The following is a 15,878-nucleotide window of genomic DNA, read 5'->3' on the forward strand; positions in this document are numbered from 1 at the left end:
CACCCCCCGAGACTCTTGTGCCACAGCCTGCACCCCTGTGCAGAGCTAATCCAACTTCCAGGGTGTTTCCCAAAGGGAAGGGTTAAACCTCAGTGGGCGACAAAGTCTGCCCCTACTGAGTGAGACACACGAGGTGGTAAGTGCCATGGGCTGGGCAGCCCTAGCACAGAGCTCAGTGCAGTATGGATACTCCAGCCAAAGTAAGAGATGGGCAATGAGCCATCGAGCTGATTTGGAAAAGCACTTGGCACCACAGACTTGCCCCGGTGCAGGTGAGACCCAGGTCCCACTCACTCCTCGGCCTTTTTCTCTTGGCTGAACCGAAGATGCAGGGGATGGCAGGGCCACGACCCCAAGGCAGTCGTCACCTCTCCTCACCTGCGCCCTGTACGTGAACAGCGACCGTGCCCGACTCCTCCTCTGCCAGCCGGTACCACACGCCGTTGGGGTCTGCCAGCCACTCCTCCACGCGGCACGAGTAGTTGCCCGTGTCGGCCCCGCCAGCCTGCAGCACCGTCAGCCGGAAAAGCACCGCCGAGAGCCTCTGGAAGCGCAGGCGGCCCTCCCAGCGACCGGCCTCGGGGCTGAACACGGCGTCGGGGCCCACGCTCAGCACCGCTTCCCTCTCCTCCTCCTCCTCCTCCTCCTCCTCCTGCTGCTGCTCTGCGTGGTCGCCCGCCTCTTTGGCCCGCAGGCTGTACCACGTCACTGCAAAGTGGGACTCCGGGCTGGAGCGGGACAGGATGCTGCAGTCCAGCGGGAAGGACTCCTTCTCCTGCACCGTGAGGTTGGCGGTGGCTGTGTCCACCTGCAGGGTGGGATCTGAGGTGACAAAAGGAGAGGAGAGCACTGAGCAAGATGCTGTTGTCAAAGCCATCCCGCAAACTTGACTGGCACAAACCTGGTGCTGGGCATGATCCAGACAGAACCCAAAGGCTCGATGCAGCCTGCCAAGACCTCTGTGGTCAACCCCACAGGCACAGCATCGTACCCCCCTGCCCATACAGACCCTCACACCAGCTGAGGGGGGTGTGTGGGAGAGGACAAAGCTGCCGCAGCTCATCCCAACACACTACAAGAATGTGTCAGGAGATACCAGAGTTTGGTGCCTGTGCTGAGGAGCAATGTACTGCTCCTCCCCAGCTACTCCTGCAAAGAGCATTGCACTCCCTGCTTATTCTTTATTGCTTTGAGAGCACTCAGAGGACTTGAAAATCAGTATGACAGAAGAGGAGAGGATTTTTTCCAGCAGTTTGGAAAGTTATTTAGGTAAGAGGTTCTTCCATGGAGATGGCCTCAACACTGACACAGCAAGGACACTCCAAAAGTCTTCCTCTCTTGCTTTTTTTCCCCTCTAGTGCTTTCTGCGAGGCTAAAGAGATGTTTTTACCTAACTGAGATACAGTGGCCAGAACCCAAGACAAGCTGATTAAAGGCTGACTTCAAGAGCAATTAACATTTGGTTTAGTCATCTTGCCAGGGAACACGTACTCCAGGGATCACAATCAGTCTGGATCTAAGCTTTCATTTAAAGATTAAAAAGCCCTTCCCGATGCGGCAGCTGAGCAGGAAAGGACCAGCCAACAGCTCACTGAAGAGAGGTGCTTTCTCCTCCAGTAAGGATAGCTGGGCAAGACCTCCCTTGTGCAGACCCTGGGTGTCCCTGCAGGAGGGGGCTGCTGTCCCCCAGCTCTCATCAGCCAGCCCCAGGGCTGCTGTGTCCAGTGGGCTTCTCATTATGGCCCCTGCCCAATGCTTATTTTAAATGGTCCCACAAGGAAAACCTTCATTAAGGCCAGAGCTCTTCAGGCCGTAGGCAACGTGAGTATTTTCAGTTCACATCTTCCCCAGGAAGACTCCTGAGCAGAAGCAGAAATGAGGTAAATCCTGAGATTTCAGGGACTACTGAGGTGAAAGGGAGGAAGGGAAGGAAATGGCTTGTCAAAACCAACACAAAGCCTCTCCCATCTCAGCAGAAAGAGGAGAACTGCTGTCTGAAGGTGCTCAGAGGTTTTTTTCCCCCCTCTTCGCTCATGATTATAGTCCTGATAGATGAGCATGGAGATCCTCACTAATGAGACATGAGTCACAAGCAAGATTAGTCATTTTGTTAAGTACTGACTGCTATGAAACAAAAACAAACAACAACAAAGCACTTCTAGAAAAAAATTATCTCCTCTCTTCTTCCCACTCCACATCCTTCTGCAACTCAAAATGAGCCTCAAGGATTTTCAGAGTTCACTCCCCCCTCCATGAGGGCTGGCAATTTTCTCAGACTGGATGGAGAGCTGCACTTACAGCCGAGCGGGCATACAGGGCACAGGGACTGCCCGGGGAGGTGTCTCTGTCCGAGCCACTTTGGCCAGCAAAACTTCCCGAGCAAGGACCTGGCAGGTAGGAGCTCTGCTGTCCCATGAGAATGCTCCTCCTCCACAGCACAAATCTCTGCCAGGAATGACCACAAAAGCCTTTCCAGAACCTCACCCTTTTGCCAGCTCTGCTGCAGAGTTAAGAGGCTGACACCTCACTGGAATGGGCAGGCATGAAGCACCACAGCAGTACTTGCAGAGTAGATGCTTTACAGGCTGGAAAAGTACCCAGTGAATGAGGACTGTGCTGTAATTTGACCCACAGCCTTCAAGGCAGACATTTAATCTTGAGTCATATGCCTCAAAAACTAGGGAATCTGTATTTGCAAAGGTAAACTGCCCTTGCAGCTTATCTTAGCAGCAATTTAGCAGAGTGCTCTGGAAAACTGCTTTTGAGGGTTTAGGAGTCCATCAGTGCTGGTTAGTCTCAAGAACTGCCTTTTAGAAGTACAGGAGCAGACAATTCCACTGTGTCCTAAGATAAGCAAGTGGGCTAGAAGAGCAGCTTGGCTGAACAGGAACGTCTTGTGGAGCTCAAGGGGGGAAGGAAATTGTATGATCTCTGGAAGGGAGGTCTGTGTAATCTTCCTGAGAAGATTACACAGCTGTGATTCATTTATGCGGGGAGAAGACACAAAAGGCCAAAGCTCATCTAGAGTTGAAACTCACCAGTGCTGTGTCAGCTAACAAGAAGGGCTTTTTTAAGGATGTTAATAGTCTAAAGAAAATGCTGGACTGATACTTGTTGATGATGGTCACCTGATTAATAGGGATGAAGAACAAGCAGAGGCATTCAATGCTTTTTTGCCTCAGTCTTTAACAATACTGACAGACCTTGGGGTGCCCACCTCCCTGTGTCAGAGTACCACCAGTGTGGGAACAGCACCTTTCTATCTGCAGACACTGAAATTGTGAGGGGTCAGCTGTATCATCTGAATGTTCACAAGGCCAAGGGGCCTGATGAGATTCATCCCAGAGTACTGAAAGAGCTAGCAGATGTTATGGCAGGACCCCTCTCGAACACAATCCAAAGGCCTTGGGAGTCTGGGGAGGTCCCTGATGACTGGAAGGTGGCCAACGTTATTCCAATCTACAAGAAGGACATGAGGGAAGACTCAGGAAGCTACAGACCTGTTAGTCTAACCTCAGTTTCTGGAAAAATTATGGAGAAGATTATACTGGGTATTACTGAAAGGCATTTAAAGAGCAACACAATCACCAGGCACAGAAACATGGGTTCACAAAGAGAAAGTCCCGTTTAACTAAATATCTTTCTATGATAAGGTCACTCGCCCAGTGGATGAAGGGAAGGCACTGGATGCAGTTTTTCTGCATTTTAGTAAGGCTTTTCATACTGTCCCTCACAGCATCCTTTCACCTGTCCAGCTGTGGGATGAGCGGGTTCATGGTGCACTGGGTAAGGAACTGGCTGAAGAGCAGGGCTCAAAAGGTGGTAGTGAATGGGGCTACATCTGGCTGGTGACTTGTCACCAGGGGAGTTCCTCAGGGTTCAACGTATTTATCAAAGATCTGGATGCAGGAGTTGAATGCACTATTAGCAAGCTTTCTGATGATACCAAACTGGGAGGTTCTGTTGACTCTCTTGAGGAACAAGAGGCCTCATGGAGTGATTGAGATAGATTGGAGCACTGTACTTTGATTAATGGAATGAAAAATTTAACAAGTTGAAATGTCTGGATTTTGCACCTAGGACAGAGTAATGCCAGGCACAAATAAAACTGGGAGAGACATGGCTGGAGAAAGGCCCTGCAAAAAGGGATCTGGGGGCGCTGGTTGACAGCAAGCTCAATATGAGTCAGCAGTGTGCCTCTGCTCTTTTCCTGCAAGGACTTTGCCCCTGGGGCACACACCTGGGAAGCACAGGTAGCTTCTTCTGTCTTACTCTCAGTCAAAACACGAGTAAAATCAGAAGCCTATCCTATTAAACCTGCCAAAAGTGTTGAAAAAAAATAACTTGCGGATGCAGTGGTGACAAAATCCCAAGCCCATATAGCTGTGTTTGCAGGACTTGCTCTACACCCTTCCCAGAAAAACAAGGGTGCACCCAAGAAGACAAGTCAAAAAGGATGAGCACGGTCTGTCGAGCAGCAGTCCTGCCCTCAGTCCAGACCCACTGCTTCTGACAGATGGTGTCTTGTGCATTTGCTCCAAGAGGGCACAGCGCTGCTCAAAGTCGATGGCACGAAATCCTCCTCACCTGGCTGCTTGACAGTGAGGGTGATGAGCCCGGAGATGTCCTCTGCCCGCTTGTACCAGCGGTCGCTGGGGTCGAGCAGCCACTCCTCCACGCGGCAGTTGTAGGCCCCGCTGTCCCGCACCGTGGCGTTTTGGATGGAGAGGAGGAAGAGACCCGGGGATGGGCTCTCCAGGTGCAGCCGGCCTCGCAGGTCTCCTGGCGTAGCCAGGTCCCCGTAGTGCAGGGTGCTCTGCCGGCTCAGCCAGGCCACCACCTCCTTCTCCGGGTGGCCCGGCCGCCACACGTACCACTCCACCGAGAGCTGGGATGAGGGGCTGGTCCGGTTGCTCACCAGGCACTCCAGGGTCACCCAGTCGTTCTCCAGCACCGTGATGTTCTTGTGGGTCTGGTTCACCTGCAGGCGGTTATCTGTGGGAAAAGGCCGTTAGAAACGAGGTGACCGAGGGCTTGCAAGGGTCCTTTGTCTCCCCACGAGCCTTTTCCTGCATGGCCACAATCCTGGAGTGTGATGAAAGCAATGAGGAACTAGAGGAAGAAACTGATGGAGAAAGGAAAGGAACAAAAAAAAGAAAGAGGAAAAGAAAATAGGACTCATGTTTTTTTAGGGTCTTCTGAAAATCTCAGGCTAGACACCAACAATGCCCCATTCGGCGCGGGGAACTGGAAACTCACAATCTCCCAGTAGGACCTGGGAGGTCCTACGTGCACAGACACCTTATGAAGGGAGATCACAATTCATTCTTTTCTCACTCTCCTCCTGGGGAAAGGCAGTAGCCTGGTCACACCCCAACCAGTAAGCCCTCCTGTTATGGAAAAAAAAGGAAAAAAGCAAGGTGGAGAACAGACAGCTGATTACAGGGAACCGCCACTGCAAAACGAGAAGTGGCATAAGGGCAAAGTGACACACAGTGTTCTGCTGTCTTGGGAATGTCCCTGGTTTTTGCTCCACAATTTCATTGATAACACAGTGGGGATGAGTGGAATCAGCTCATTTATGCGAAATGACGTGTTGTACACTCCTAACTCCTTCATGACATCTTTCCAGGGGCACTGCCAGGACTTCCCTGGGATGGCTGCTTCAGCAAGCAAGAGACACCGTACTTCCCAGAGAGAGGTGGGTGATGTAGAGGGGGCAGATCACAGCTTTCCCTTCCCTGACCACCCCTCAACTGTCTTGGGACTTTGCAGACAGAAATGAGGAGTGGGGACTGGTGGCAAGCAGCACGCTGTGGCCTGCTGTGCTTCCAGAAACAGGCACCTGGAGCAAGCAAGGACAAGGCAGGCTTCCTCATGAAGTACCAATGCTCTGCCTCAGTAGCACACATGGAGTGCAGGCTGCTCTCAAGAGATAGTGCTTGCCTCCCTGCCTCTCCCTTTGCACAAAGGAAGGCTCTGTCCCAGCTTGTGGGGGCCATATTCCATATTTAGCTCCTTCATGAGCCCACCTTTACCAGTGCTGTCCGCTGCCACAGAAATCACTAGCAGAGCAGATTTCTCCTTTCCTGGCAGCCAGCTCCCCACCTCATTAAACTTGTCATTCCCATCTCATGTGCACAGCACAGAGGGAAAAGAGACAAGGCTCCCCGTGCCTGCCAGGATACAGGCACTGAGTAAAATTAAACTGTGTGCAAGACATAAAAATGCTTTCCTAGGCAGGCACACACGGGTTCTCTCTCAGTAGGTCGCTAGTCGACACTCTTGCTACATGATGCTCTTGAGGATAATGAAACCTGGCTGGATACAGTGGCCCTCTAAACTGTGGGGGATGGACAGCCTTCATGTGGGGACACTGAAATGCACACCAGCCCAACCTAAAGGAATGAGGGTCACATCAAAGGAGGGAAAACGCTCCTTTTGTGCAGGGACGTGCAGGCATGAGGATGCAAGGACAGGGTGACAAGGCTGCAGCGGACAGAAGAGCAGAGGATCCTTGTTGCCCAAGAAAAGCTTGCCAAGCGCACAGGAGTCGATGCCAAGAGGGCCCCACTGGCAGAAGCACGTGGTACCTGGCTGCTTGACGGTGACCTCTGTCCGCCCCGACACCTCCTCTGCCAGCTTGTACCAGGCATGGTTGGGGCTGAGCAGCCACTCCTCCACGTGGCAGTAGTAGCTGCCGCTGTCCCGGACCTCTGCCCGCTGCACCGTCAGGCTGAAGAGCCCCCCGGACGCGGAGCGCTCGAACTGCAGCCGGCCCCGCAGCCCCTCCTCCTCCGCATAGGTGCCGTACTCGAAGGCCGAGCTGTGCGTGGTCTTCAGGATGAGCTTGCCATCGGCGTCCGAGGGCTTGTGGACGTACCACAGCACGGCAAAGTGCGAGTCGGGGCTGGTCTGGGACTTCACCGAGCAGTTGAGGGGGATGGGCCGGTTCTCCACCAGGGTGATGCTCCGCTTCGACTTGCTCACCTGCAGCTTGGTCACTGTGAGGGAGAAAGGGCAGAGGATGGGTCATTAACACAGAAAAGAAACTCACCTGATTTGGAATAGGCCAGTGAGTACCTCCAAAACTGCAGGCATGGCTGCTCTTGCCAGGGTCCCGCCTGCCTTTAAGACAAAGGCATTTATTTAGATATTCTTCTACCAAATCTTCTCTCCTCTTTCTCTCCTACTCTACTCCTGGATCCTCCCACTGTATCCCTCAGCAAGAGGCTGCTTTTTCACAGTCTGACCTTTAAAAGAGTCTCTTTCTTAACTCACAGTGGTCTCAGGCACCAAACATAGCAAGAACACTACACCCAAACTCAGTGGTTTTTCTGATGGGGAAATCATACCATTTGCACCTCAGGGCAATGAACTGTAGACCAATTCCAGAGAAAACCATTTCCACGATGAGTGAATTAACAAGACTCTACCGCTGTCACATGCCAGCCATCTCGGTGAGACACAACCCCCACACAAGCAATACCTACGGGAGCAAACACAGGCACAACTGGAAAAGAAGAAAGAACACCAGACTGTAAGGGATCAGCAGGGAGCAAGCTCTGCTCCCACGTCCAGGAGATCTGGCTCCAGGTCCACCACAGACTGCACAACCTGGGACAAGTCACAGGTATGTCGCCTCCCTTGGCTTCCCAAGCACAACTGCAGCTGCCACGCAGGTAGCGAAGCGGTCACACAGCGCCGAGGATGACACGGTAATGTCATGAGCTCTTGTCCCTGCACGGAGAGAGACACAGGGGTTTCCACTTCCTCTCTCCCTGCAGGATCAGAAGCCAGAGCCTTCGTTGCAGTGTGTGCTCAGGCTGTGCTTGTCACCCAAGCCTTGGCCCAAGGCGCTCCCGTCAGCATGGGAGGGCACGAAGCGCCCTCCTGTGACACTTGTGCTTGCTGTGCCCTGGAGCCCTGCTGGACACAGACAGGGGAGAGGGGCAACCCAGCCAGGCAGACACACCACTCCTCCTAGCAGCTCTGCCACCACGGTCCTCCCCTCCTTTGCCTCTCCTCACAAGGCAGCTCCCCTGTGGAAGGGGAAATGCTGTCTTGCTGCCAGGCGAAGGGATTCTGCTGGCAAGCAGCAAATCTCTTAACAAAACCTAACTGAGAGCACAGGGCACAAGTGGCACGACAAGAGTGCGGCCCCACAGGTACGAACAACGGAAGGCTGCCAGGGGAGCTGTGCCCATCCGCACCCTGGAAACACATCCCACGCATCCTGCTTTTGCGAGAAAGCAACGTTGTCTCCTCTCCCTTACCGAGGCATGGGCTCCTTGCTTTCCATCACGCTTTGCTTCCAGCTTCCCTTAGGCACCAGGGTCTCGGATGCCTGTCGGCACAAGTGATGAGTGATGGTGCCAAGGGAGAGAACGGGCACAGGCAAACAACTTCAAATGGGAGGAACTCCCACCACAGCGACACTTTCTGCTCCAACACAGCATCTGAGACAGGCACCCTGGTACCGCATCAGACGTTCCCCTGGAGCCTGGATTGCCCGTGGCTTTAATCAGTATGCTAATAAAGACTCCATGGCTGTGGTATGGCATGCAGACACTGGAGGAAGGGAAGGAGGGAAATCGTCCCTTGTTTTACCTCCCTAAGGACTGCAACCTAATGGAAAGATTCAGCATCACCCTGTTGTATTTCTGCCACACCCCAGACACACTTCTTCCCTTTTGTTTCGCTTTAGGATGGCAGCTTTAGCCACCACACCCACACTCATCCCACCTTCTTGGCTCACCATTGGTTAAAAACGGTTGTTTTGAGCATTAATCAATTTTCCAAGTCCCTGGGAGATGAACCAATAAAGGGGGAAGGTGATTCTCAGCAGTTTCCTTTCTCCCCCAGCCCCCTTTCCAAACAGTTTATTTTTAATTGGTACTGGATTATTTTCTGCAACCGTTACTAAGGAAACCTCTGTTACTATAGCAACTGTGTATGTTAAGTCAGTAGCCCTATATCTATTAAAATGCAGTATATACACACGCCGTGTGTGTGGTGGGGTTGCTCAATATCAACACACCCACACAGACAAAGCCAGGGTCTGCACAGAGCAGAGCTGCTGAGATGCAAGCACCCCTCAGTGCTCTTCTCACATCGTGGCACCTCCAGGAGATGAGAACAAGGAGGATGGGCACGGAGTAATTCTGAGCCTGGTGTTTGGGGCAACAGACCTGCACCTTGCACGTGACAGATGTATTTCACCGAAGCAGCAAGGGCTTGTTCCCAGATCATAATCACAGCAATTCTCACTGTGCAGAAACAGCACCAACCCCCCAGGTCATCCAAAGACCCTTAGATGGCCCCTGTGCAGCTCTCCCCACTTCCATTCAACCTTTGGGAAGAGGTCTTCTTTTGTGGGGGTGAGAGTGATGAGGAAGCAATCTTCTTAACTCCAGCAAAAACGAGATCTTAAATTCCACGTGTGCACCTCAGCTCTCCAAGCCATCCCTGGCAGCCACTGCAGCCCGCAGTCAGGAATTTGCCCACAAATTGCACTGAGTCCCCCAGATACTGATGAGATGATCACTTCTGCTGCTGCTACCAGTCCAGCCAGCCCTGGCAGGGAATGACAGGCTTTCCCTTTGCTGGCCCGCACACACTTGCAGAGGTTCACAACACCGTGCGCAAAGTCTCCTCTAAATTACAGGTATCAGTGATATGTAATGACACCCCTGCCAATGCACTTTTCACCAAACATGGCTTATTTTCCTAACTCAGGCACACCACGGAAGATGCAGGTTTAGGTTTTGTTTCCCCTCCCACAGAATAAGAGAGGACATTATCAGTCTTTTCCGATCTGTGAAAGCCAAATTCTTCCAGATCCAGGTGCTGGCTCCTGCATAGTGTGCACGCACCCACCTCTTCTTCATTACCTTTTGCAGATCCTATAGGAATAATTCACGGCTTTTACAGACCACAGGCTGAAAACTACTATGTTGGAAGCACTGTGGCACACAGGTTTACCTTGGGGCAGCTTCGCCTTTGGGCTGTTGGTTGGTTCGTTTGCTTGTGCAGGGGAGAGATCCTCTGCCCGCAGTCTGGTTAAGACATGGGAAGCTTTGTGGTGCAACCCGCACTTCTGCTGTCCCACAGGAACGACCATCAGCCACCATTCACAGACATGTAAATTAATCCAAAGGGTTCATTTTGCATTTGGGAAAAAATATTTAAAAGAGGGGAAAAAATAATCCTGAAGTTAGTGGTCCAGGGTGATGAGAACAGTCCAGTACAATGCCAGGAGTCCATCTCTCCCCATTCTGGTGATAACTCTACTCCAGTCTCTCTGTGCCCTGTGCAGCTTGCCAGGTCATGTTTAAAGATGCTGCCATGACACGGAAATGATTGTAAACGAGTGAGATTGCAAGAAGTCTGACACCCCAGGCACTGAGCCAGCTAAACCTCACCTACCTGACACAGGGGAAACTCCCTTTCCTGGCTTGAGGATTTGCCTGGGCAGAGAGCCAGTAAAGGGCTTGGCCTTCAAATACAGAGTTGATCCAGGCTGCCCCAGGGGCTGGGGTTTCGGTGACCCATGGCAGGGTTGCTCCAGCTCTCCGTCAAGCAGCAGAGGTGGTGGGGACAGCGGTGTGAGCAGGCAGGGTTACGCGGCGTTTTCTGCTGTGCTGTCAAGAGGCTGATGTTCTCTTAACAGCCTCCCGAACATCTGCTTAGTGAGGGAAACAGGTGCGTGTGTCTAGGTGAAGTTATCGTGCATATCATCTGCAAACCGTAATCCTGTTGCCACAATGTCTCCTGGCTCCCTGGAGAGTGCCAGTAAAGAGGATATCGTACCTTGATGTACTGTAACTGGCCCCGCATACGCTATTAAGGCTTTCAATTTACACCGGCAACAAGTCATGGTTACAACCCTCTTAGTTTCTTTAAGCCAGGGGTTCCCAGCCCCTGTGAAGCCACGGAAAACGCGTGAGGAACATGTGTAGGTGCCAAACCCTGCAGTGGTGCTCAGGCAGGGTCCTAGCAGGCAGCACCAGGACAGGAGCTCTCTGAGGGTATCCTAAAGCAACTGCTGGAGCAGCTTCAGGAGGTTCAATGGGTGATGACTCCAGAGCCTGATCAGGACGTGGGGGAAGGCTGTTACACGCTTGTTGGGGTGGAGAGGCTGGCAAAGATGTTTGGTGTCCACAGCAAGCCCATACACTTACTTAGACACTTCACCTCACAGACAGTCCTCCAGCACCACAGTCCCCTTGCACTAATTCCCAGGCTGAGAAAAATGTCCTCACTCACAGATACCCTTTGTCTCAGGATGCCTGTGGCATCTTCTGGTCCTCAAAGTTTGCACCTGTGGCTGGGGGGCCAGGTCAGTCACACCTTACAACCACAGCAGGCTATGACACAGATAGGTCCTCTACAAGCTGATATTTAGTAGGGGTTTTCCACACACCATCAAGCAGGCAATCGTTCTCCTCCGGCTGAGCATGTGGTAAGCACAGTTATACAAATATTTGGGGGAAGGGAAAAGCAGTCATCAGAGGAGGAGGACAGAGACAGTGATGTGATTCACAGCTTTTCTGCTGACTTGCTGCCATACTGAAGCCACTCGGCTCCCTCTCCTCTGTTTCCTAATCATCAAGCTGGGGTTGCAACACTTACCTTTAGCAAAGTGGTTTGCAACCTGTACCTAAAAATGCTGTGATGAAAAGATGCCCCATCTCAGACTCCTTACATCATCTTGCCTTGTAGGCAGCAAGAAAATAAAACAGCAGGAGTTTACTTGCCACCTGGGAGCCACTATTACCAAATCACGGGAATGGCAACGTTTAATTGCATCTGAAGATACCGTTCCTCCAAAAGAGCCCCATACAAAACTCCAGGATGCTGCCCTGCAGGGAAGGAGGAGAGGGGCAGTCAGGGGAGGAGTGAGCTCCACATGAGCCAGCAGCCATGGCACAGAGGGAGTGGGCAGGAGGATGGCCACCATCAGCCCACAGAGCCACCAGGGAGCCCTGTCACCACAGTGGGGAGGCAGCGTTCCACTTTGGAGGCTGCTGCCCTCTGGGGAGAGCTCCTCCAGAAGACACTCTCGCCTGGAGAGAACTGATGAAGTGTTGCAAAAAGTTTTCCCGGGGAATGTCCTACTTTTAAAAGCCTCCATTGGGATTTCACTGTGCTGAGGTGTGTGCGCAGGGGGGAGCAGAAACGAGGCCAACCCAACCTGAACCCAGCCCTGGTTTAACACCATGCACTGGGTTTAGCAGGCTGATCAGGAGAGACTCCTTTCCAGGAGCACAGCCCCAAGGTGACCTCCTGCAAGGAACCCATCTCTCCCCAGCACCCTCAGTGTACAACCCTGAAGGGCGCTGGCCAGGCTTTTGGCTCAAACTCAGTCATCCCTCCAGCCTGTGATCACAAACCAGAGGTGCCTCATCGTTTCCCTCACTATGGCCCAGAAAGCACTTGGTGTCAGAATTCCCCTCTGGGGGATGTTTGCCTGGGATTCAAGAGACCAGCGTGCAGGTCACTGCCACAGGCTTAGACGTGTACTAATGCTCAGTCCTCTGCCAGCCCTTCTCCCTTCCACAAAGCACGGCTGAAGAGCCTCCTCCACCTCTGCAGACACTGCAAGGGCTCCTGCATCAATGACCATGGGGAACTGGGGCAATGGGAGTCAAACAAGCACACACCAGCCCTCTGACTCAGCACGGTGAGAGCTGGGTGACTCACGTTTGTTAGGTTATTTGAAAGCAAACCGGTGTTCAAAAGGGAAAGATGTGCAAGCCCTTTCAGAGAAGAGGCATCAGAGGAAAGGCATTTGCAAAGGGAAGAAGACGAGGCACTCCTCGGAGGACTGTGCTCATTAGGCTTAACCATAGTACAGAAGGAATCACAGCAAAGACAAAGACGTCCAGCAATAGGGCAACCTCCCCAGAGATGCCAGGAACATGGCAGCACAGCTCCTGACTCTCGCTATTCTCTTTTAACAGAACACAATTCCTCCTGAAACTGGATTAGTGGGATTGCAAATTGCATTAGCCAACCTGGGAGGCTGCTGGTGCAACAGGAGCAGGAGAAAGGGAAATAGCATTAGACTTTGCCTGCCATTATTACTGCCATTATTAACTTGTCACTTTACTGTAGTGTTCCTATAACAATGAATTATTGCCTGCAAACAGGCTGACATGATTGAATTACTGGGAGAGCAGCTCCACGGGAAGGAAGGACAACATTAACCCTTTCCTGAGGAAGACTCAGCTGCTGCCCCCTCCCAAGCAAGCAGACAAAAGAGGTTTTGACTTTGAACACCACCAAGTGACCTGCATTTCAACATGTTCAGCAAGCTGCTGCAAGGTCCACAGCCCAGCAGGCAGCCCAGACATCCCCCAGTCTCCCAGCCTGCTGCTGCAGCAAGATGAGCTGGGTACTCAAACAGCTGTGCATGTCCATGCTGACCATCACCCGCCCAACATCCAGCCCCAGGCACAGGCACGGGCTCTGAAGGACACTGCACTACTGCAGCTTGGGAAGCACAGCTTGGTGCACTCAAAATACTGCACAGGAGCTGTGGCAAAGCAGAACAGGCATCTCCCCTCAAACCCTGTGGTGGGACCCACTTGCTCATCCGCACCCCTGCCAGCTGCAGCCCCACAGAAGGTGAGCACCACAAGCAGCCTAACGCCCTCCCCCTCCCCGAAATCAGCACAGTCAGCCTGCAGACCCACCAAACACAGAGGCAGTGGGTCAAATCCATCGCTGCACGCCTCATGCCGTGGCACAAAGACTGCAGGCAGTGACAAGGACATCTGCTCAGCTAGGGAACAGCCTGGGATTACCAGCCATGCCATGCCTGAGCCTGTGGAGCAGCCAGCAAACTAGCAGGTAACCAAGTGAGGCCTTGGGGAGGAATGCATATGTGACCCAGAAAGGCTCTTTAAAGCCCAGAAGCCATACATCTGTCAGCATATACAGAAAAGGCTGTGTGTGTATCTGCAAGGAGGGAGAAAGCTGGGAAACCCACAGCCTCCCAGGTCCAGCCATGTATAAGCCAGAGACCACCGGCTGGGATGTGCCACTGGCCTGGAAAAAGCAAGACCTTCCCCAAGAAACTGAAACCACATCTCTGTAAAGGATAGCAAGAAACAAATATACCCCAAAGCAAAATGCCCCACAAACCTAAAATCAGAAACCCTCCTGCAAAACCCTAAAAGGCACATAAAAGTTCTGCACAACAGAGAGGAGGGGAGGAATAAAAGATTCCCAGCGTGAGTTGTGCCTGCTGTCAGAAAACAATATACGGCTCACTGATCACTTGTAAATTAAAATATGGAGATAGGATCACTGGAAGATAAATTCAGTACCAAGCTACAGCCACTGAGGATAAAGAAAGAAAAAAATAACATACCAACATGTTTAATCAACTCCTTGTCAGAAAGATTTCAAACAAAGGAGCACTCCCTCAATTAGGGGGAAAAAAAGTAATTAAATGTACCCAAAGAGCAAGTTGTAACACACGCAGAGAGCAGCACCACACACCAACTCCCATGCCTTCTGGAGGCTGGCTGTGAACGGCTTGGATTTCCTAACAGGGTGTCACAAAAACACTCGACAATTTTGTGTAGGCGCACGCCAAGAGTACAACTGCACTACTGCTGAAAGGCTGACTGCTGGGCAGGGAGGGATGAGCTGCTGAGGGCGGTGTGAAATGTCATCTTCTTGCCATGCAGAGAGCAAGGTCTCCAGACGGACCTCAGGCAGGATCGGGAGATCTTTTCGGATGCTGCCCGCACCGGCCCTGCCAGCCCCGGGTTGTCAGCGCTGCCCTCCGTGCAAAGAGAAAGTCCTCTGAGAAGGACCCAGCTGAATCCACCCAAGCACTACCTCATTCCACTCACCTTCAACTATTCCTTTCCACTGGGCCAGTTTTCTGCAGGTTTACTGAACTGAGCTGGCACAGAGTGGGACTGATGCTGGCACAAGGAATGGGACAGGACCCTGCGGCCAGCAGCACGCATCAGGGATGAGGATCACCTCCTCCTGTGCAACCAAGGGCTACATCAGCTCCACCTGCACCCTGAATGCTCATGGTGCTGCTGCCTCCATAACTGGCAAATCTGACTGCTGTGCAGAAGAACAGTCGAGTGAGACAAGCCATCTGTTGCTTAACAAATTGTCTTGAATGTCTTAAGAACCAAGGAAGTATTTCAGCAGGATGGGCTACAGATCCCTGCTTCTCTGCTATATGCAACTATAGGAATTTTCTTTACCAGCATCCCAAATGCCTATTTAAGAAAGTAAGATGGCCCTGAGAGACAGCTTTTATGTATACCTGTTAAAATAAAACACCCTGAGCCATAGGGTCAGCATATTTGGGGCCTGCCATTTTGCTGTAAGGAAGCAGATCTCAGGTTCAGCAAACCCAGGAATTCAGTCTTCAACCAATGCCAGAACAAGCAGAAATACCAAAATAATCAGCCCCTTATGACTCAAAGTTCTGAAAAAGCATATACATTCATATATTCTGCTGACACATCCGTATTAATCTCCCAAGGTAAAAGTCACCATGGGAAGAAATGGCCCCACGGCCACTCACCTTGTGAACACCAGTGGGGCAGATGAGGGGCTGAGGCTTCATGCCTGGCCTGGAGAAGGAGAACGGTGGCCAACACTTTGCTGGAAACCCACCGATCACCAGTGCTCCCTGTCCCCCAAGGGCTGCCCCTGCTGACTCTGCTTTTCAAGTCTTCAAGGTCATGAGGGATGTACAAAAGCTTTAGAGCTGGACACCACCTAAGTACTGTTCACTGCAGAGTGTTTTAGTCCAAGGAAAGCAAATAGAGAATCGATGAGAGGCTAAAGTGTGTGGAGAGAAGCTGTTCAAGACAACATCAAAGAAGCTGCAT

General features: G+C 52.0%; 1 protein-coding gene across 1 annotated transcript in view; it reads right to left on the reverse strand.

Annotated features, from left to right (window-relative positions):
• Positions 1-15,878, reverse strand: part of IGSF3 (immunoglobulin superfamily member 3) — a 94,402-nt gene that overhangs the window by 3,328 nt on the left and 75,196 nt on the right. Inside the window, exons 7-9 of the mRNA XM_027719148.2 lie at positions 6,594-7,004; positions 4,588-4,995; positions 379-822 (exon numbers count right to left, since the gene is read on the reverse strand). Coding sequence (XP_027574949.2) covers positions 379-822; positions 4,588-4,995; positions 6,594-7,004 — 1,263 coding nt within the window. The remainder of the gene's footprint in view (positions 1-378; positions 823-4,587; positions 4,996-6,593; positions 7,005-15,878) is intronic.

This window comes from Pipra filicauda, unplaced genomic scaffold (genome assembly GCF_003945595.2).
Source record: "Pipra filicauda isolate LSUMZ 115617 unplaced genomic scaffold, ASM394559v2 scaffold306_size1276767_pilon, whole genome shotgun sequence".
NCBI classification, from domain to species: Eukaryota; Metazoa; Chordata; class Aves; order Passeriformes; family Pipridae; genus Pipra; species Pipra filicauda.